Source organism: Labeo rohita, chromosome 18 (assembly GCF_022985175.1).
Source record: "Labeo rohita strain BAU-BD-2019 chromosome 18, IGBB_LRoh.1.0, whole genome shotgun sequence".
NCBI lineage: Eukaryota > Metazoa > Chordata > Actinopteri > Cypriniformes > Cyprinidae > Labeo > Labeo rohita.
The window spans coordinates 7,349,439-7,374,104 of NC_066886.1; the positions used below are offsets into that span (position 1 = coordinate 7,349,439).

Genomic DNA, 24,666 nt, shown 5'->3' on the forward strand with positions numbered 1-24,666 from the left:
TTCTTTATTAAACATTTCACTCAATATACATTTCTATTTAGTATTTACACATTACACATGTACATAATAAAGCTGTAACATTTATAAGACCAAATAAGTGAGAAATTATTTATTTAAAACATCCACATTGCGTTCAATTCTAGTGTCATTTTGCCCAGTGGTCATACAGAAGCTGTGATAGAGAAACTTGCCAGTAATTATGTGTGAATCAATATGAAAACTCAAGTTACAGATCAAGAATCACATTGTGAAAAACACAGCATACAGTAGACCTCATCACAGATGTGCATAAATCCACTGCCTGGTGGACAATTAATGCATTTTATATTATTTAAAATAAGTGTGAACATCAACAACTGCTTTGAGACATTTTGCACTGGTTTAACACTGACTGCATTAAATTGCAAATACAGACTACATATACACATTACTGTTGGCACAAAATCAAAAAGTGACCTGAAATCAATATTAGACTAACTCTATTTCAACAGATAAATGATTTATTCAGTACAACACTGAACCCTGTTAAAAACGAATCCTTATGCAAACTGTATGTTTACTTCTTGGCAGTGTATTAAAAATATTCATGCTGATGATAGCAAATAGAGCCATTTTTCAGAATATGTCGGAATAATAAAGAAATATATCAATATCTTCAATTCATCACATAAGTAATAAATAACACATTTGTGCAAATGACTGTGCTGTAAACAAACTAGCGTGTAGGAGCTTATTTTGCTCATCTAAAATACACTTTCTTAGACCTTCATATTAAAAAGATAAATTACAACAATTGTCAATACAAAAATACAGATTTGTTTACTTCAATAGTGTGACTGGTGATTTAAATAACCTTAATAGGGACATGTTTGACTGTAGTAATGTACGAAACTATAGTGCTCTACTTAAAGCCCTGCATCTAACTGTTATGATAAAACTCATCCGTTTCACACTATAAAGAGGTACTGGTGTATAAAAAGACCAAACATTTTGAACTCCACAGTAGCCGTACAAAGAGAGAAAACAGGAACATAAGATGAAGAAAAACAGATAAGGAGTAACACCAAACCATTAAAATGCAGAAGCAAAAAGTCTGTGAGTGTTTATGGGTGACTTTCTACTAGCAGCAGGACTTCTTTTTAGCATGGCTGTCTGCTAGTGACACGGTTTTCTCTTTTTCTCTGTCCTCTTGTTCCTTTAGAACTCTGACAGAGAGAAAAAAGTTGCACATCTTGTAAGATGCAGTACTACAAAAATAAAAACTGTACCTGGGAATAACCTAGCTGTTTTATACAGTTGGACAGGTATTAAGAAGCGTGATGGCAAAAGTCTGTTTTATTTATTATTATTATTTATAATTTATATATTATTATAGTATGTATCAGTATTTTGAAATTGTTTACTTTTGTTTACTAATTGTTTTGTATTTTTTTTTTGTAATTTTTAAAATTATTATAATGTTTAATTTTTGACTTCAGTTTTAGTTGTAATATATATATATATATATATATATATATACAGGGGTTGGACAATGAAACTGAAACACTGGCCAATATAGTGTTGGAGGTTTCATGGCTATATTTATGCAGCCTGGTGGCCAGTCTTTACTGATCGCACATTCCACCAATAAGAGCAGAGTGTGAAGGTTGACTATGTGCACCCAATAGCTCAAACATTGTACCCTGAAGGTGGTGCCGTGTATTAGGATTAGGGATGTTAACCGATGACCGTTTGACCGGTGGTTGACCGTATCAACGTTAACCGGTCAAAGTTGTCGGTAGTCGGTTAAAAAAAAAAGTGATATCTAAATTAGGCTATTATAGACAGTGGACTATACGCTACTACAGTTAGCCATCTCATTCCTCATCTTTTTGTGTTAAGTGAACAAATTATCCCTCACACTCAATTTTTCATAACTCGCCTGTTTGTACTAAATAAACCAATAAAAACATTTGGCGCGAGGTCACAGCGTTTGGGTTCGCGAAAAGTAAAGGCAACAGGCTAAAACACTCGAGGTTAGAGCGGCGTCTCTTCGGAGCTGTCATTTTCTTAAATGAGCCGTGGCAATGTTTCAAATGAGCTTCTAACCTAGACAAACGCCTTTATTTTCAAAGCGATCACCTTGTACCCAAACCATTTGAAACTAAGGAGCCATTTGTCCTACGATTACATACAACAAGCTCTTCGGCGCCGCGTTTGCGGGACTCATGTTTCGCGCTGTAGGGGATTTTAAAAAAGTGACGTGAGTGGCAGTGTGTGTGTGTGTGTGCGGGAGGCAGAGCGGCAGAGAGATGCGACAGAGTTGCGAAATTGCAGGCGCGGCTCGAAATGGCTGTTATTTCAAATAGCGTACCATATTTTAAACTAATCGGTTAACCGGTTTCAACCGGCTAATGAGGCTCGGTGGTCGGTCAAGAAATTTTTTAGTTTTCGCCATCCCTAATTAGGATGATAATGCACCAATACACACAGCAAGACTGGTGACAAGAGTGATTTGATGAACATGAAAGTAAAGTTAAACATCTCCCATGGCCTGCACAGTCACCAGATCTGAATATTATTGAGCCACTTTGGGGTGTTTTGGAGGAGTGAGTCAGGAAATGTTTTCATACACCAACATCACATAGTGACCTGGCCACTGTTCTGCGAAAGGAATGGCTCAAAATCCTTCTGGCTACTGTGCAGGACTTGTATTTGTCATTCCCAAGATGAAATAATGCCGTATTGGCTGCAAAAGGAGGCCAAACACCATACTAATTGTGGTCTAAACCCAGGTGTTTCAGTTTCACTGTCCAACCCCTGTATATGTGTGTGTGTGTGTGTGCGTATGTATATGTATATGTATATATGTAAAATTTAGATTTTAGTTTTAGTATTTTTGTATTTTTTTTACAATATAATTTTTTTTGTATTTATTTTTTTTAATTAGTATAATCTTTAATTTTTTATTTCAGTTTTAGTTCTAGTAATTTATATATAATGTTTCTTTCTCTCTTTCTCTCTCTCTTTGTATCATTTTTTGTCACTTTTTTAAAATATTTTTTTTGTATTTATTTATTATCATTTATTATTATAATTTTTTTATTTAAGTTTTAGTTCTAATAATTTATATATATCATTTCTCTCTCTCTCTCTCTCTCTATATATATATATAATTTAGATTTTGATCATTTTTTGTATTTATTTTTTAATTATTATAATCAGTTTAATTTTTGATTTTTTAGTTCTAGTAATATATATATATATATATATATATATATATATATAGTATCTCACTTTGATTTTAATGATTTTAGTATTAGTAATTTTGCATCATTTTTTTGTCACTTTTTAAAATTATTTTTTTTTATTAATTATTTAAATTATTTTTTAATTATTATAATCTGTTTAATTTTTGCTTTTTAATTTATTTCTAGTAATATATATATATATATATATATATATATATATATATATATATATATATATATATATATATATATATATATATATATATATATATATATTTTTTTTTTTTTACATTTTTTTCATGATTTTAGTTTTAGTGATTTTGTATCATTTTTGTCACTTTAAAAACATTTTTTAGTATTTTTTATAATTATTATAATCTGTTTGTGTATATAATTTATGTGTGTGGGTGTGTGTGTGTATATATGTGTATATATATATATATATATATATAAATAAACACACACACACACACACACACATACACATACACATACACATACACATACACATACATATACACATACACATACATATACATATACACATACACATACACATACATATACACACACACACATATATATATATATATATATATATATATTTTTTTTTCATTAATATTAACACAAGAACACACATGCTTAAAACATCCACAGTAAGGCTTAAAAAAAATGGATTTTATGCTTGTAAAGTAAGGTTGGTGGCATAAAATGTTTGAAAATATTAAGTTTTGCTGAAGTGGACCAACTTCTATACTTAAATACTTCTGTATACTGATTTTAGAAAGAACTTAAAAAAAGAAAACTGGTTAAAAAATAAACTGGTTAACCTCTTACCTTGCCATGTGAATCATGGACTCGGTCACATTGTGGCTTGAAAAAGCACTGCACTCATAGAAAATCAGCTGAAAGTCCTGAAAGAGTGAAAAGAAAATGGCAAAATAAGATACTTTTAGCCTAATGGGCCATTTTACTGAATGCCATTCAGTGTGGTTCTTTATCTGCTGAGTTCATGCAACAGTAACTGACAGGAAGCCACTTCATGCATCTTCACTGAAAGTACACACGGAAAGGAAAAAGAACTTCCTCTTGGCTGAAAGCTAATTTAGGCCTGAGTCAGAACACTTTTACATGCTCATTTGAAGACCGCCATGCTTAAAATGTTTAATGGTGATCCATTAGTGCCACTCCAGGGCCCAGATTTACTCACCTTGGCTAATTTCTCTGCCACTCCCAGAGGAATCTCTCTCTGGTTGTCTAGATCGGTCTTGTTCCCCAGGAGCATGATGGGAATGTCCTCACCTGCTCCTTCCTGTAATGTGGAAAATGATAACCATTTCCCATTAAAACTGAAAAACATTTTATTCAGGCCGAAAGACCAATAGATAATTAACATCAAAGCCTTTTGAAAAATCACACTTGTACCACTAATTAAAACTAATAGAGAAGAGGAGGGTGAACAGTTAGCGAAACTGCCAATTGCTATATTTGCTATTACTAGTCAGAATCAGGTAGTTATCATTCAAATGGAGTCTTTTATCCATAAAGAAAGTGGAAATGAATCACTCACCTGCACGCTGGCCAGCCATTGCCTCACTGCTGTGAAAGTCAGCTCATTCGTGATGTCATACACCACTACCACACCATCAGCCTTGCGAAAAAACTGCTTGGTGATGCTGCGATACCTGTCGGTGGATTCCCAGAACGAAACCATCTTTAGCGTTCACTTATTTTTGTAGTTAAAAGACGCAATGGAGTGATCAATTAACAATTAGGACTCTGAAAACATACTGATTATGATTAATTAGGATTGTTAATAGAACCATAAATCTAATAGAAACATCAATAAAACCACTCACCTCTCCTGTCCTGCTGTGTCCCACATTTGCAAGGCTACCTGGCTGTTGTCCACTGTCAGAGTCTTCACACTGTAGTCGATACCTGCACACGGCACACAAATGAAAGCAGTCAGTCTGAAGGAGAAGGAAAGGAGTCTGCCATTTAATTTATGCCATTTATGCTTGTGTTTTTTTTTTTGTTCATCCAAGAAGCAGCTCCACACACACAAGCCCTAAAGACCAGACGGAATTGATTTGTAGATTTAGTCAATACCAAGTTGTTGATAACCTTTTAAAACCAGCTAAATATAAATAAAAACAAAACTGCATTGAGAGCCGGGGGGTGAAAACTTTTGGAATTTGAAGATCAGGGTAATTTTGACTTATTTTGTCTTCTGGGGAACATGCAAGTATCTTCTGTAGCTTCTGGAGGGCAGTATTAAATGAAAAAAAATATGATATTTAGGCAAAACAAGAAAAATGTACACATCTTTACTTTGTTCCAAAAGTTTAGACCCCCGACTCTTAATGCTTGGTTTTTCCTTCTGGAGCATCAGTGGGTGTTTGAACCTTCTGTAATAGTTGCATATGAGTCCCTCAGTTGTCCTCAGTGTGAAAAGATGGATCTCAAAATCATACAGTCACTGTTGGAAAGGGTTCAAATACACAAAAATGCTGAAAAAATGAGGAATTTGTGGGACCTGAAGGATTTTTCTGAAGAACAGCAGGCAGTTTAACTGTTTAGGACAAACAAGGGACTCATGAACAACTATCACTAAACAAAAAAACACATCTGTGGATCATTCAGGTAACTACAGTATTAAGAATCAAGTGTATGTAAACTTTTGAACAGGGTCATTTATAAACTGTGGACTATATGTAAACGTCTTTTACGTGAAATATATTATTCAGGTCAGTACTAAATAAAAAAATAACATGTATTTTGCATGAGCACTCTTATTTTGGTAAAATATTTAACATTGCAAGGTGTATTTAAACTTTTTTTTATTTTTATCTCAACTGTATATCAATACAATTAAATAAAATATTGTGATATAAGATTTTGGTCATATGATCATACTGCAGAAATAGTGCAGAGACTTGTGTGAGACTGAATATTGATCATTAACAGTGTTGCTGCCATCAGCAAATGGAGAACGAACAGACAAAACAGCACGCCACCCCATTGTGAAACAAGCTGTGGACTCACACCCAAACAAATAGCTTTGGAGCAGCAAGAATGGTAAGCCGCTAATGACAGAGTTTTCATTTTGGGTGAATGAGCGACTTAATGTTGAGGGCTATTTAGTTTAAATAAATGAAATTATCCATAGACACTCGTACATGTGAAAAGGAAGTCCACTTACCTACAGTAGCACATGTACCAGTGTGGAAACTGTTGTCACAGAAGCGACGTAGAAGAGATGTTTTTCCCACACTAGAATTCCCCACCATAACAATCTTAAACAGACGATCTGGGCCTGAACTGGCCCCTTCCTCCTGAAAGAAGAAAAAAAACACCATTAAAAGAGGGGAAAAGCTTTAATAAGGAGGATCCCTGAGATCAAACTGCTCATATTGTACACCCAAGTAGTAAACATTTTTTGATCATTTCAATATTCTAAAGAACTTTATTCCACTATAAAAAAAAAGTTTGCGCACTCAAAATATTTCATGGATTTTATAAGCTACCAGTCAAATGTTTTTGAACAGTGCGATTTTTATGTTTTTTAAAGATGTCTCTTCTGCTCACCAAGCCTGTATTTATTTGATCCAAAATATAGCAAAGGCAGGGATATTGTGAAATATTTTTACTATGTTAAATAACTGCTTTTTATTTGAATATATTTAAAAATGTAATTTATTTCTGTGATCAAAGCTAAACTTTCAACATCATTAATCCTGTCGTCAGTGTCACATGATCCTTCAGAAATCATTCTAATATGCTGATTTGCTGTTTGAGAAACATTATTATTAATATTTAAAACAGTTGAGTAAATTTTTTCAGAATTCTTTAATGAATAAAAAGATCCAAAGATGAGCATTTATCTGAAATAAAAAGCTTTTGTAATATTATACCCTATACCATTCAAAAGCTTGGAGTCAGTATAATTTTTACTTTTTTTGGTGGAAAGAAATTATAGAAATTAATACTTTTAGCAAGAATGCTTGAAATTGATCAAAAGTGATGATAAAGACATTTATGTTACAAAATATTTCTGTTTCAGATAAATACTGTTCTTCTGAACTTTCTATTATTATTATGTCTTTTCAACATAATAATAATAATAATAATAAGGATCTGAAGGATCATGTGACTTGAGTAATGATGCTAAAAATTCAGCTTTAAAATCAGGAATAAATTAAAAATATTAAAAAAATATATATTTAAATAGAAAACAGTTATTTTAAATAATAAAAATATATACTTTTTTTTAATTTTTGTTTTTGCTGTACTGTGGATCAAATAAATTCAGGCTTGGTGAGCAGAACAGACTTCTTTAAAAAAAACATTAAAAATCTTACTGTTCAAAAACTTTTGACTGGTAATGTAGGTTCATCGATGATGCCCAAAAAGAACCTTTATGTTTAGTTTACTCATTTTGAAACCTTCACAAATGTCCAAGGTTCTGTCCAAATCATTGTGTTTTTTCTCACCGACTGAACTGTCTCTTTGCCCACAGGCTGTCCCCTGGGTGAGGTGGGTGTGGGTGCGACTCCTGGAGGAGGTGAAACAGAGGTAGGAGTGCTGGTTGTGGGGTAAATATTGCTCATCTGCAGGTCCATGCCCTCCTCCAACTCCTCATCTTCACTCCATTCCCTGAGCTGAGCTTGATAACCCTGTTGAAGGAGTTGAGGAAGATGGTCCTCCTCGATGGAGATGATCCTCTGGAGCTGGTGTTTTGAAGGAGGACGTCCATCTACCATGTCCTCCAGGTCCACGCTGTGCCCATTTACTCCAATCACGTTCTTCCGCTTAGATTGCGACAGAACCTCTTCATCCTCGTCGCTGGAGAAGACAACAGCCACATGTGTGCTTATATTGATTCACCAAAATGACATCAGCAAGATGGAGTAGTACTTTCTGATTACTCGAACTGTACATATCAAGAAAACATCTTCACAATATGCTTTGATTAAACTCAAGTCTAAAGGAGAGTCAGATGCTTTTTGATTTTGCAGATCCACTGTATCTTTTCATCTTGAGTGTACAGATGGCATTTTCACACAGCCGTACCTCTTAGATGACTGCTTCCGCTCAGAGTACTTCATGGTAATTGATTCAGACCTCTGTTTCCATGAGAGTTTTGCAGCAGAAGGATTTGGTTTCTAAAGGACAGCAAACAATGACTTGAAATTGGCAAATGCAGGATCTGTATTAATGTACAATGTCTAATATAACATCCATAAGAACATACTTGATAGCACATGTCTCTTTCATCTCGTAAGTGTTTGTTCATTTCCCTAGGAGGAATAAAACAGAACACATGTGAAATCTGATTAAATATACAGACATGCCCCCTCATTTATAGTTGTTTCTTACCTTAGCAAATCAAGCTGCTTGAGAAGACTTGCCCTTTCTCTTTGCAAGCTTTCTGTAACCCTATAAATCTCCCTAAGAAAAAAAAAATTGATAATATTTTTGTCATTATTAGACTCCAGTTTAAATAAATAACAAAATACATAAAAATATTTTTAAATGTAATGCGAAATAAACTGTGATGCATTTCTAAACTTATGATGATTTCAATAAGTATATCATTGTATTAAATAAAAATCATGGAGAAAACAATGATAATTACAAAATTAATTGGTGTGGAATTTGACCCTGATATGCTTTGAACACAGTGTGAAAATAATGTTTTAATAAAAATGTAATTAAATTGTTATTGTAATGTAATTGTTTTATTAAAAATTTTTTTTTTACAAAAATAATAATAAATAATTGTAGGGAATGACAATTTGGGGGAAAAAAATAATAAAAAAAATATATATCAAATTTAAATGTTATACATTTCATTTATTTATTTATTTAATTTTGGTGTGAAATTTGACCCTGATATACTTTGAACACTATGTAAAATAATTTTTGAATAAAAATGTAATTAAATTGTTATTGCAATATAATTGTTTATTACATTATATTATATTATATTATATTACATTATATTACATTACATTACTTTACATTATATTGCATTATATTATATTATATTATTATATAAAAAATAATGATAATTACAAAAATAATGAAAAATAAACAGGACAATAATGGCAATTGCAAAAAATAATTACATTTATGCAAAATTTACAATTTAAAATGTATGCAAAATGCAAAATTCAATTAAATTATTATTGTAATATAATTGCTTTATTAGAAAATAATATATACAAAAATAATGAAAAATAAATAATTGTAAGGAATGACAATTTGGGGGAAAAAAATAATAAAATATATATAATATCTAATTTAATTGTTATTGTGAAATTTGACCATGATATGCTTTGAACACTATGTAAAAATAATATTTGAATAAAAATGTCATTAAATTGTAATAAAAAATATAATTGTTTATTATATAATATAATATAATATAATATTATATTATATATAAAAAATAATGATAATTACAAAAATAATGAAAAATAAATAGGACAATAATGACAGTTACAAAAAAGAATTACAATAATTGTAGGGAATGACAGTTTTGGGTGAAAAAAAAAAAAAAAAAAAAAAAAAAAAAAATATATATATATATATATATATATATATATATATATATATAATTTACATTTTATTATTTTATTTATTTAATTTTGGTGAGAAATCTAACCCTGATACAGTTTGAACAAATTAAAATAATATTTTAATAAAAATGTCATTAAACTGTTATTGTAATAAACTTGTTAATTATATTATATTATATTATATTATAGTAAAAATAATATAATTATTAGAGACAGTTAATATATAATATAAGAATTACAAAAATAACAAAAAATAAATAAATGACAATATATAATTACAAAAATAGTAGGCAATTTGGAAAAAGAAACTGTTAATGTATTACAATTGTTTTATTCTATTTTATTTTATTTTATGTTATTTTATTATTAATTTTTTCAAATTAATACATTTATTTTACTATATTGTATGTATGTAGCGCATATCGTCATAGCAGTAATAGTCATATAATCCTCACATCTCTCTCTCCTCGTGCAGACGTGAGGCCTGTTCCTGCAGCAGCATGAGTTGCTCCTGGGCCAGACTCAGCTCCTGCGTGGTGTTCTCCAGCTCTCGGCTCAAGTCCTCATTATACTGCTTTAATTTGACATTCTCCACGGCCGTCTCCCGCTGCTCGCTGTGCAGCTCTCGACACTGATGCTCCAGCTAATGAACACCAAAACGCACATGTAAATAAAACAATCAACACATAAGCTGTCATAAAAATAACTAAAGAACAAGAATCTCTTTGAAACAAATCGTGCTAGATGCCAACCATGCATGTTTACACCACTATCAAGAACTTGGAAGGATAACCTTGGAAGTGTTAATGTGAATGTTTGGATGGGATATTGTGGGAGGAATGAATTGATAAGAAAGCTCTTACATGCTTTTAAACAGCTATGCTGCTAAATATAGACACAAAATAGGACACAATACCACATCTATACCCAAACATACAGAACAACACTTCAGCTCCCCACAGCAGAAAAGCAGTTTTGTTTGCAAAGTTGCATTGCAGCAAAGAGCACAATAAAGAAACTACTTCGCTTTAGCTGTTTACAAATGCACAGAGAAGAAAATGAAGCTTGTAATCAAAGAGGCAAAGGAAGCTTTGTTACTTTTTGTTCATTCATTAGCACTAAAAGGCTATGCTGGGTTTTTGTTTATTGCATGTACAGATCAACGTCTATTTTTGCGTGCGTCAGCACAGTCAGATGTGTTTTTTTGAAAGTTGAACACAAATTTCCTGCAAATGATCAATGCTACACAATCTGACAGTAATACATGAGCAACTTCTGAGCATTAAGACTCATTTAAGTCGAAGTCCTTAAAATATAGATGCTAGTTTGTTCTTGAGTTCAAGTTTCAGCCTTTCCTTGACCTTTCACTCAGGAAATGATCTCACTCTCTAATTCCAATTCAAACATCTTTAACTGCAGTTGGTTGTCATTTCCTTAGACGCATTACTCTACATAAAATGAATTATTCAAATAGTGAATAGATGTGCAATGGCTTTATAAATATTACCAGTTAAACTGGTTTGGTGACAAGCAAAGGAATTTGTTGTGACCCACCCGTTTCTGTTTGTTTGAAAGATTTTCCAGCTCCTTCTCTTTAGCAGAAAGCTGATGCTCCAAATCTTGACTGCGAGACAAAAAACGCTCAGAATCCTGGAGAACACAGAGATCACATGACCCATACAGTTTACCATGGTACAGAGTAACAGTTAGTGTTTCTAGTGTAGAATCATAACTTATTATGTGACCCTGGACCACAAAACCTTTAGTAGCAGGGTCAAAATTATCAATTTTTCTTTTATGCCAAAAATCATTAGGATATTAAAATCCATGAAAATACTTTGTACATTTCCTACCATAAATGTATCAAAACTTAATTTCTGGTTAATAATATGCATTGCTAAGAACTTAATTTGGACAGCTTTAAAGGTGATTTTCTCAATATTTTGATTTGCACCCTCAGATTCCAGATTTTCAAATATTGTCCTGAAAGCTTATTAATTCTGCTTTCAGATGATGAATATCAACAAATTGACCCATATGACTGGTTTTGTGGTCCAGGATCACATATGATATTGCGAGTGTAACAACTTTTCAGAATCGTATTTATTTTAATTAGTTTCGATGATGACAGTGGGTCTTCTGGGTGGTTCTTTATTGGACCAAGTAAAAAGATCCTTTCCCTAAATCTTGAAGATATTCTGGTCTCTACATATAGACCTTTTTATAGACCTTCATTAATTTCCTTTAAGTAAATTATTACAATTTGAAGTACATGGTAACACATTTAAAGGGATAGTTCACCCAAAAATGAAAATTCTATCAGTTTCTTATCTGTAAGACCTTTGTTTATCTTTGGAACACAAATTAAGATATTTTTGATGAAATCTAAGAGCTTTCTGACCCTGCATAGACAGCAACGGTACTAGCACGTTCAAGGCAGAAAGGTAGTAAGGACATCGTTAAAATAGTCCATGTGACATCCATGTTATGAAGCTACAAGAATACTTTTCATGCACAAAGAAAACAAAAATAATGGCTTTATTCAACAATTTCTTCTCTTCTGTGTCATTCTCTGCCACTATTCACAAAAGAATTTTCATTTTTGGCTGAACTATCCCTTTAAAACCTAAGGTTTGGGGTTTATTCAAATGATTCCAATTTGAATAATTCATAATAAGTAATATTGGACATGTGATTTTACCTCTAAAATTATCCTGTCTTTCTCATTCTTGATTTGCTGCTCCATTTCTTCATACAGCCGCTGGATTTCATCATCATGTGTCGCCGCTTTCCTATAAAAGATGTCATGATCATTCAAAAAGCTTTTAAGTCACTTAGTCGTATGAAAGAATGAAACACTATTCACTGGGTACATGGAACATTCAAAGGCATTATTCTCTGCCATTTAATTCAGAAGCAATTTATCTTTTGTCAACTCATTCCCATGGCTATTTTTTGGTTTGCTAGGAGAGAATAATAAAGATACAAATCAGGTGACAAAGGCAGCCAGAGAAATCTTCTGGAAGAAAAAGCAGCGTGATTTTACCTTTTATGCCATGTTCATGTAGCGGGTCAGACTGACATATTTCAAAGATTTATCTTTAAATGCCACAATAGACATGACTATCAAGCCTCAGTACATTTTTTCCAATTTGATCAGAAGAGAATAAATGTGACCCTGGACCACAAAACCTGTTATAAAGGGGTTCTCAGATGCCTATTTTCCACAAGTTGATATGATTCTTTAGGGAAAGTCTAAAGAATGAAAAGTCTATAACATACTTTGATTAAAAATTCTCAATGGTTTTGTAAAACAACACCCTTTTTACCTTGTCAAAATGAGCTCTGCAAAAATCATCCCATTCTGAGGGATGAGGGAGGCGAATTCCCTCCACAAACAAACGTAATCCACTGCTTCCTCAGCGGCTCAGATGTTGGGAGTAAATGACGACCACTATGTTCATTATTACATCCAGCAACACAACACCTCAATCGCTCAATCGGAGATATTCTTGTCTAACTTACATCCTTGCTCCGGCATCGAAACAATGGAGGTCGGACTGTTACAGCTGATCTGAGGTAAGACGCTCATGTCAATCAACTATCATGGGAGCGGCCTCTGTCGGTGTGACGCCATAAATATATCAAAACTTAATTTTTGATTTGTAATATGCATTGCTAAGAACTTCATTTGGACAACTTCAAAGGCGATTTTCTCAGTATTTTGATTTTTTTGCACCCTCAGATTGCAGATTTTCAAATAGTTGTATCTCAGCCAAATATTCTATCCAAACAAACCATACAATAATGAAAAGCTTATTTATTTGGCTTTCAGATTAAGTATAAATTCAAAAAAAAATTGACCCTTATGACTGGTTTTGTGGTCCAGGGTCACAAATGTTGTCTTTTATGAATTGAAGGGATCAATATATTAGAAAATAGAGTGATCCTCATAATAATGTAAGCATGCATTACACATTATTTAATGTTATCATTAGAATTTTTTAGAAAAAAAAAAATGGCTTGCTTGTAATATGTGACCCTGGTCCACAAACCCAGTCATAAGGGTCAATGAGCTTTATACATCGTCTGAAAGCTGAATAAATAAGCTTTCCATTGATGTATGGTTTGTTAGGATAGGACAATTTTTTGGCTGAAATACAACTATTTGAATATATGGAATCTGAGGGTGCAAAAAATCAAAATATTGAGAAAATCATCTTTAAAGTTGTCCAAATGAAGCTTTTACTAATGCATATTACTAATTAAAAATTAAGTTTTTATACAATTACAGTAGGAATTTTACAAAATATTTTCATGAAACATGATCTTTAGGTAATTTCCTAATGATTTTTGGCATAAAAGAAAAATCAATCATTTTGACCCATACAATGTATTTTTGGCTATTGCTACAAATATACCCCAACGACTTAAGACTGGTTTTGTGGTCCAGGGTCACATATATCCTTTAATAGTTAATAGAATGCTGCAAACCAACCTCTGCACCAAAATCTAACCTTTGCTCATGCTCAGAAAATGAACTTCTGGAGCATAGTAAAAGCCAACTCTGTTACCAGTTGTATGGTCAGGCTCAAATGTGGAAAATTTATGCAAAAGCCAACTTACACAGTCCTTGCATCACATCCGTCCCCTGGGTCTTATTACAAGTCACGATACAGTACTATGTGACTGTTAAGTCAACCAACATGGGATTCATACAGTGAGCTGATGCTAAAAAATGTATGAATGCCACTGAATAAATAAAATATCAAACCAAGTAGTATTTATTTGAAAGATAGCATAAATACATTTTTAAGCCAAAAAGTATTGAGATTTTGTTATCTTTTGTAACATTATAGATGTCTCTACCATAACTTTTAAACAATTTTAATGCATCCTTGCTGATTTAAAAAAAAAAAAATAATAATAATAATACATACATATATATATATATATATATATATATATATATATATATATATATATATATATATGTATGTATGTATTTTTTTTTATACATCTATAATGTTACAAAAAACAAAACATACATATATGTGTATATATATATATATATATATATATATACACATATATATATATATATATACACATACATATGTATATATACATATATACATATACATATATACACATATATATATATATATATATATATATATATATATATATATATACACATACATATGTATATATACATATATATACATATATATATATATATATATATATATATATATATATATATATATATATACACTGTGTGCAGAATTATTAGGCATGTTGATAATCTGGTCATATTTTTTTTCCAAACACATTTTACCAATTCCAAACGACAACAATCTTAATAACTACTATTAATTTTGTATTTAATCATTTGTAAGTGATATATAACTGTCTGTGAAGGCTGGAAGTGAAAAACTCCTTATATTCAGGTGTGCATAATTATTAGGCATGTTTTCTTTTACAGATAAAATGAGCCAAAAAAGATATTTAACCCAGACTGAAAAGTCCAAATTATTAAATGGCCATGAGAAGAATGCAATACTAATGCATTACAAGAATTTGCAAAGTTAAGGCTTGACCATTGGACAGAGAAATGCTTGTTGAGTCTGCATGGTCAGAAAAAACAGGTGGACAAGAAAAGATGCATATTAACTGCAAAAGAATTAGGAATTAAGGTGAAGAATTAGGTGTGACACCATCAGGAACCGTTTAGTCTCCAGCGCCACCATTTTCCAGAACTGCAACCTACCTGGAGTCTTCAGAAGTTCAATGTGTCAGGTTCTCAGAGATTTTGCTTGGTAAAAAATCCTAAAAAATGCCCCTGACTTAATAAGAATAACAAGCTGACGTGTTGTGAAATACATGAAGACAGGTTTTTTTTTTTTTTTTTTTTATAGGCTTTATAGACAGATAAGTTGAGAGTGACTCTTGAAGGACAAGCATCACATTCTCTTGTACTTCTGATTCAAGAATTTATCTTCCAAAATCTGGCAGTAAGTTTTGGGAGTTCATTTTAGTCCATCTCCTCAAGTCAGACTTTTCAGGATAGGAGACTAAACATGAACTCCCAAAACTTACTGCCAGATTTTGGAAGATGAATTCTTGAATCAGAGGTACAAGAGAATGTGATGCTTGTCCTTCAAGAGTCACTCTCAACTTATCTGTCTATAAAGCCTATAAAAAAAATAAAAAAAAAAACCTGTCTTCATGTATTTCACAACACGTCAGCTTGTTATTCTTATTAAGTCAGGGGCATTTTTTAGGATTTTTTACCAAGCAAAATCTCTGAGAACCTGACACATTGAACTTCTGAAGACTCCAGGTAGGTTGCAGTTCTGGAAAATGGTGGCGCTGGAGACTAAACGGTTCCTGATGGTGTCACACCTAATTCTTCACCTTAATTCCTAATTCTTTTGCAGTTAATATGCATCTTTTCTTGTCCACCTGTTTTTTCTGACCATGCAGACTCAACAAGCATTTCTCTGTCCAATGGTCAAGCCTTAACTTTGCAAATTCTTGTAATGCATTAGTATTGCATTCTTCTCATGGCCATTTAATAATTTGGACTTTTCAGTCTGGGTTAAATATCTTTTTTGGCTCATTTTATCTGTAAAAGAAAACATGCCTAATAATTATGCACACCTGAATATAAGGAGTTTTTCACTTCCAGCCTTCACGGACAGTTATATATCACTTACAAATGATTAAATACAAAATTGACAGTAGTTATTAAGACTGATGTGGTTTGGAATTGGTAAAATGTGTTTGGAAAAAAAATATGACCAGAATATCAACATGCCTAATAATTCTGCACACAGTGTATACACACATATATATATATATATATATACACATATATATATACATATATATATATATACACATACATATGTATATATACATATATACATATATATATATATATCTATCTATATATATATACTCGTTCTAAATGGTCTACTTGGTCTAAAGTGTCTAAATATTAAACATTTTAATTTTTTCCATTACAACAGTCTATAAAACTAACATCCCTTTAAAATGTATGAATGTTCACATCCTAAAATAATTGACATCTGACCTTTTAAGGGCTGTCTCCATCTCTTTCTTCTCTTGGTTGGCCTCTTTGATCTGAAAAGTGACCCTGGCAAGGAACTCCTCAAAATTGGACAGGAGGTGAGGCTCGTCTCTTCTGAGCTGCACCCAAAGACTCCGCACCTCTTCTGGACTAAGACATCACAACACACTTACTGCATCATTTATCTCACCAAATTATTGCTTGGAGAAAAAATGACAACTCAGTGATGCTTTTGCAGTAAGTTTTATCTAGTATACTATCTTGTATCACACTCTAAAAGAAGTGTGCGCCACTGTTAAAAATAACTATAATTGTACAAAGGCCACAGTCGGATAAATTCAAAACTAATTTTTACACCAGCGTTTTCAGTACAGTAACCTTGGTCTTGGAAATGCATTAATTCAGAATCATAGAGGCTTTTAGTAAAGACATTCACAGTCTTTTCTATTGCAGAAAAATGCGTACACTACCAATAGGTCTCCTTTGTAGAAATACCATAAAAGAAATAAAAAAATAACCAGAATGCTGCTTTTATCACACAATCAAAAGAAGCTGACTGTATGAGATGTAATCAGAATTTAATCCAAACTGTCAACTCCCCTTTGAAAAAGCAATAACTGTACACATAGGATTACAGTCAGTCAGAAGGATTAACTTTTATAATTGACGTCTTCCACCATCACCGTTTGACTTTTACGAGTGGCGGTAGTTCGCTGAAACTGAATTCGGTCATGTGTTACAAAAACAGGCTCAACGCACCATATGGTCAATGTGAAGACAAGTATCGACCTTTATTAAAAAAACCTTGATTTTATCAAAGGTGTCTTCCTTTGGGATTGTGCTGTCTGTTTATTTATTTGATTATTTTATATATTTAATACCATATCAGCAGGCTATTTTCGTGGCAAACTTAAAGTAGATATTAAAATAATCAGAATAAAAAAACTTTAATAGAGAAAATTTATATATATATTTATATATAAATGACTCACTCTTCAAAGATGTTGCTTGCCCCCAAGTTCTCCATTAACATGCAGAAGTGTTTCTCCTCCTCATCCTCTCCTATGCTTAGTCTCTCCTCCCATTGGCTCTCATACAGCACTTCTGGAGTCTTTCCTGAGACTGGCTCCTTGCCTGCATGTGGATCTACTGACATCACACCTGGACCAAACATAAATTCACCTGAATGGGAGACATAAGTAGATTAGCGAACTTTTAAATGATACAGACAAAACAAAATATAACATACCACATTAATCAGATGTTTTAATAATTGAAAACACGTATACACACACACACACACACACACATATATATATATATATATATATAACTCACTAAATCCGGAGGAGAACTCCTCAAAGGTCAGATATCCATTGCCATCTGCATCCAGAGTGTCAAAGACGTTCTCAAGTTCCTCAGCATTAAGAGGAAGCTCTCCATTTAACCTCTACAGCACATGACAAATGAAAAAGACATGTTATGAAAAGCAAGGGCAAGTCCAACATTATGGATGTGACATTTTGCATTATGGATGTGACATATAAATGCTTAGAAAATGTATGTGTTATATATACTAAACCATTTGTTTATATTTTTATAAACCCTTGTTGATAGAGTCTAAACATCAGAAAAATATACGTCTATGCATGAGTTTTCTATGCTAAAAAAGGAAATAATCATGTGTTATGGATGTGACAAAAAAAATGACACAATTTTGGAGAGATTACATGTCACCATTCTTATCAAAGTGTTAAATGTTGTGTTGCAAAAAATAGTACACCCGCCTAAAAGTTACTAAATAAAACAAAACAAAACAAAAACAACAAAAAAGTGTAGGTTTAAGGCTATTTTTGATCAACGGTTAAGTGTATTGAACCAAAACTTGTGTTATCTAGTCCACTGAATCATACTTAGACATAAAGCTGGCAACAATGAAACCACTTGGGGAAAAAAACTGCCAGGTGACTTATTTCTTAGCATAAAAGAGGACAGCGGAACAAGAGGAGTAACAAATTATCGTTTTAAGTGTAAAAATATTACGCAGTACGAAGTAACACCGACTTTCAAAAACAATGGACTTGTGACAAGGCTCCTGAAATAATCAGGTCTTCACTTTACATGTTCATTTAGTGATGAGTGAATTTTTGCTAGAAGAAGAGCAGGAGAAATGCATGCAAGTGTCTCAGAGCCAGAAAAGCTATGAAGAGAGTGACACTTTATCTTACAGAGTATGATGCAGCCTGCAGAAGTGACATGCATGGTTGTTGTCACCACTAGATTTACCTACTGCAGCCAAAGCTCATTTAAACAAAGCCATAAACACATTTAACCACTTCCAAGGCCCATATTTATAGACTTCAAAATATAGACTTCTGGGAATCCATACTCTGGTCTCAAGAGACCAAGTCATTCAAAAGCATCCAAAATGTTCTGCTGTTGCTAGAGGAGGAGTACACTGAGAAGTGTCTGGTTGCCAAGGTGATGTTCAGTGGTAGTAAAGCTCTTATATAGGAATGTATGAGGATTGAAGGTGTGAGGGAGTTGTGCTTTATCAACGCTGCTATGATTTCACACACCGCTGTGTGATGTAATACAAAAACCTGAAACAGAAGATGCTACCCTCCCCTCATTTCCTGCATTATTGAGCATTTGTACACTCAGTGGCAAGAAGGGTCAGAGTAGTACACAATCCTTCGTTTAAACAAATCTGGCTAATTTAGTTATTTTACAGATAATATTGGCATATATTTTGTCGTTTCTATTAAGTATATGTTTAATACATTTAAATTTTGCCATCTTTCCATTAATTATATTAGTGATCATTAAGAAAATACATATTTTAGATTTATTCAGAGGGGGTGCACTTATTTATGCTGTGCACTGTATGTGTGTGTGTGTGTGTGTATATATATATATATATATATATATATATATATATATGAATAAACACACATACCTTCAGTTCATACCTTTTTATAAGGTATGAACTGAATGTCACTACAAAACCAAACACAACCACATATTCTCCAGTGTTTTACCAGGTTACCAGAGTAACATCTCAAACTAGGTTGATGTTTGACACCTTTAAATAACACTCAGGCTGTAGACTTCAGTGATCAACCCTGTTAACACACAGTAAGAACTACTATTCTTAGAACGCAAATAACACACCCTGCGTGGGAACCTGACACATGTTTGCTCAAATATGCTCTGGGATCGGATGTCCCATAAAACACAACATACTTTTCTGTGTGACTTTAGCGTGGCTTTTTCTGTACTTGTAAAAGTCAGTTGTAAACGCCGATGGACGTGTGAAAACATTTGCGTAAAAATGAGCACAAACTGCAAGGCGTCACCCAGTTCCTCCGGTAAACCAAAGTGACAGCTTCTAAAAACAGTAATAAAACTCCTGTGGTTTTTTCTGACAGCCTGAAGGTTTACAAAATGCTGCTCTTTGAAACCCCAACAGTGTTGTCAGCGCTTTCTGCCAGACCAACATGCGGTGGAGCCATGATGCAAGTTACTTTGCTACAGACGTAAATGTTTTGTCACGATCTTCACAATAGCATATACACAATCGTTTAACAGAAAGATTTAATTACGTATGGATTTGTGAGATCTATTTATTCCAAATGGGTTGAGATAACAAAAGGCATCATTTAAATAAAGATGAGGAACCAATGTTTATTAATGCTTTTTCCATAGACACTGGATCAAAGGTGTGATGCTTTTGAAAAAGGCTCTTCAGAGCAAGGCCCGAGAGCCAGACTTCAAAGGAAACCTGTGCAATGAATGGAAAATCTAAGAGGTGATCAAATCTGCACAATAATACAACTGAAGGGGTGGTTTCAAAATGCCCACCACAAATTTAGGATAGTCTCACAAGTGTCTCGAATAGTGAAAATTCTTAGTTTTTATAAATCATAACAGCATTTATTGATGATTGATAGATATGACCAAGTGGTGTTATTTAAAAATTAAGTAATTAATTAATTAATTGGTATCTCATGCCATATTACGGTATTTTGATATAAAATATATGAGGGTACTGAATTATTACTGTAGTAATGTACCATGGTATTTATATGAAGTCCAGAAAAAAACAAACAAACAAAAAAACAATTTAAAAAAATAATAAACAGACAACAAACAAATGTACAAAAAAACTAGGATTACAATGGTAAAATGTCCAAAAAAAAAAAAAAAAAAAAAAAAAAAAAGTGTTCCCAAGTCTTTTCATGGAATTTTTCAGTCATTTGTGATTCCTGGATAAATCATTCAAAAATAAATAATGAAAACATACATAAAAAATAAAAATAAAAAATAAATAAATACACACTTGAAAAAAAAATGTATGAACAAATTTTGCAGATAAAGTTTGCTTATTTATTTATTTATTTATTTACTTACCTACCTGCTTATTTATTTATAGAGATATGCCTTTAAAAATGCAGCTGACTTAACTTTTAACATAAAATCAATCCAAAATAACTATATACAGAAATATATATAATTCTAATAATTATATTATAAATATTCAAATATTCAAGTCTTTTAGAGCTTAAAATAATTTAAAGATTTCTATAGTATTTTAATAACAAACGATTTTATTAAAATAAAAATATAAAATATAAAAAAATCTTGATATTTCCAAGTTTTCCATGACTGTGAGAACTCCTTTTTTTGTGTAAGGCAAAAAAAGAAAGAAAAAAATGAAATGTACTACTAACTTTGCTTTTTCACAACAAATTACCAATTAGATATTTAACAAACTATGCCTTTAATTAGGTTTCGCTGTCAGTTAATTACTTTATTCAGATTGCTGCTTGTGTTCTGTTGTAAGTAAACAATTTATAAGGGTGAGCAAACACAAATTAGCTCAATTAGCTCATGGTTTGTAGCTGAAACAATGCCAGGAAAACCGGATGACTCCAGACAGTTTGTGGAGTTTTTGGTCTTCTTCACCAATAAAACTCCAGGCCTAATAACAAACGACATGGACGTCCTTCCCAACATCCTTACCTGCATGTCCCGTCGTGTAATGAAGCCTTTGCCCTCGATGTCACAAATCTGAAAAAACTCTCTGGTCTTCTCAAGCACAGCACTGCAGTCGCTGTCACTGGGCGTCCCTTGCCTGTCTTCACCTCTATGATGGGACGCCCGGTCCACCTTGGAGCCACAGGTGCTGGAGAAAGAAGCCATGCCGTCCATGTGTGTGTGTGTTCGTGTGTGCGTATGTATGTGTGTGCGAACTCCACTCTCCTCACATGGGTCAGCCCTTGACAGAAGAGAAGAGAGAACAAAGCTTTTGAGTTACACCACATCACATCCTCTTAGAGTGCCGCCGAGCGCCATCTCTTAGCAACCACCTCTTTAATTAGACAACGAGAGCACTGAGATTGGCACAGGAAAAGAAAGAACGTAAAAAAGACAGGAAGATAGAGGTGAATATTCGGGTTATTGAAGTACAGACGGTCATGAACTGTCCATTTTCTGAATTCACAGAAAGCATCACTGCATTTACAACCCATTATGTGTGTCACAGCTGAGTTATCATAAAATTACTGCATTAACAGCTAATAATATTAAAGAGGGGAAACCACAAAGTGATCGCTAGGAGACCCTGGAGTTACAGGACTTGTTTACTATGGTGCAAAAAATACTATTTAAATATATAGGATATATACTACTTAGATATGTCACTAGCAATTATTTTGGTAATCGAGTAACCAGACGATTATTTTGAAGATTAATCGAGTATTTGGATTACTATAGTTATTTTTGTGGTAATAAAAATAGACCTAAGTAAACAATGGCCTTTAAAATAACTCGAAATGCATATATAATAGCAATTAGTTCAAATAAAGTATCAAAAGCAAGTAATCATGTGACCACAAAACCAGTCTTAAGTTGCACAGGTATATTTGTAGCAATAGCCAAAAAATACATTGATGGGTCAAAATGATTGATGTTTCTTTTATGCCAAAAATCATTAGGATTTTAATTAAAGATTACGTTTCATTGAGATCTTTTGTAAATTTCCTAATATGCATAGTAGTATGCATATTAAGAACTTAATTTGGACATCTTTAAAGGCGATTTTCTCAATATTTAGATTTTTTTGCACCCTCAGATTCCAGATTTTCAAATAGTTGTATCTCGGCTTCATATTGTCCTATCGTAACAACAATACATCAATGGAAAGCTTATTTATTCATCTTTCAGATGACGTATAAATCTCAATTAAAAAAAAAAATAACCTTATGACTGGTTTTGTAGTCCAGGGTCACATATGGTTTTACTGAACAAAAATGTTAAAATACATAACCATGTATTATAAACAATAGAGCTAATATACATTACACATTACAATAAATTACTGCAGAGAGTGCCAACGGCCTGACAAATGTTTTTACAGTTGACTGTGTGATCTAATCGTTATTTAATATTGACTAAGTGATTAACAAATTTCGGGAGGAGCACGCACAGATAATTAACACGGCCAATTCATCATCTGCAATCACATTCCCTATCCAGTCAGCACGAGAGAATCCCTACAAATAACCAAACCAGTCTTATCGTCATTTTTCTCATCTCGCAGCACCCCTCCACCACCCCGACTCCTCACCTTTAGCCCATTCCTTCTCCGGGGGCGGGGAGGCTAAAATGCCTAGCTCGGAGCCCTCTCCCGGACAGCACGCCAAATACGCATAACCTTTACTCTGTTTATTATATGCAAGTGTGAACTCGTGAAACAACATTTAATTCAAATGTCCATTAACCTTTAATATTTGGCCATGTTTTTAAGACAGAAATGCTGAACCCACTGTAATTTATTGAATATGTGGACATTAAAACATGTAAACTCAGAGTGAGGGTTTGAACTTTTATTTTAAAATTGCAATGTTATTTAGCATAATAGAGAAAGACACTGATGTAATCTCCTGTGTTTGCATAGGTTTATAAATTATTCACCTTACAAACTTGATGAAACTGCGTTCCCAGATGAACGTTATAATAAACCTAAACTCACAGTAATATGCTAAGATGGAGTGTGAGACTTTCCACACTGTAAAAAAAAATATTTCAAAAAGTTGTTTCAACTTAATATAATTTGTTACCCCGCTGACTTAAGTTACTTCATGTTAATTTAAGTGACAAATGAAATGTTTTTGTTGTCTAAACTAAAAATGTCACCATGCTGTAGTTTACTAATCAAGTCAAATAATCTGACCTCAATATGATGTTTTGTTCCCTAGTATGTCTTGTTCTTAAGATAGCTAGTAGGACAAAGCCAGCTGTGACCACAGAAGTACTATCAAAAATCATCTTTGAATGACAAATCATTGTAAGCAGAAAGAGTTTAATGCAAAGAATCCTCTAGAAATCAAACGGTTCCTAGTATTTCTAAATCTTTAGTGTGTTTCACTTTAGTGTGTTCCCAAGAACTTCAAAAGTGGAGCAGAAAAATAAAGCAGAATAAATAAGAAATAAATTTATGATAATGACTGCACCCCTGGGTTTCTTGGCAGACGTTTTGATTAACACTTTTGTTTGCCTGTCATAACAGCCTGAACGTGTGCAATATTGCTTTTCTTTGACTAACAAGAAAAATTAAACTTACTTTGCATTTCTGCTGCACAAAAGTAATTTCAAAGTTAGTAAAGCCCATTAGCATGCAAAGCATCACATCTTTCTGACAACTTTTCTGTGACAGCTTCTTGACAGCCTACAAATTGAGTTAGTT

At 32.7% G+C, this 24,666-nt stretch overlaps 1 protein-coding gene across 1 annotated transcript in view; it reads right to left on the bottom strand.

Moving 5' to 3' along the window:
* cracr2aa (calcium release activated channel regulator 2Aa) overlaps positions 1-24,666 on the bottom strand; it is a 29,203-nt gene continuing 4,537 nt past the window's right edge. Inside the window, exons 2-18 of the mRNA XM_051134996.1 lie at positions 21,942-22,197; positions 18,255-18,366; positions 17,909-18,098; positions 16,920-17,066; positions 12,519-12,609; positions 11,372-11,467; positions 10,273-10,460; positions 8,613-8,684; positions 8,488-8,533; positions 8,307-8,398; positions 7,727-8,078; positions 6,436-6,568; positions 5,090-5,171; positions 4,801-4,915; positions 4,441-4,542; positions 4,068-4,144; positions 1-1,205 (exon numbers count right to left, since the gene is read on the bottom strand). Of these exons, the coding sequence (XP_050990953.1) occupies positions 1,121-1,205; positions 4,068-4,144; positions 4,441-4,542; positions 4,801-4,915; positions 5,090-5,171; positions 6,436-6,568; positions 7,727-8,078; positions 8,307-8,398; positions 8,488-8,533; positions 8,613-8,684; positions 10,273-10,460; positions 11,372-11,467; positions 12,519-12,609; positions 16,920-17,066; positions 17,909-18,098; positions 18,255-18,366; positions 21,942-22,130 (2,169 nt within the window). The 5' untranslated portion in view covers positions 22,131-22,197 and the 3' untranslated portion in view covers positions 1-1,120. The remainder of the gene's footprint in view (positions 1,206-4,067; positions 4,145-4,440; positions 4,543-4,800; positions 4,916-5,089; positions 5,172-6,435; positions 6,569-7,726; positions 8,079-8,306; positions 8,399-8,487; positions 8,534-8,612; positions 8,685-10,272; positions 10,461-11,371; positions 11,468-12,518; positions 12,610-16,919; positions 17,067-17,908; positions 18,099-18,254; positions 18,367-21,941; positions 22,198-24,666) is intronic.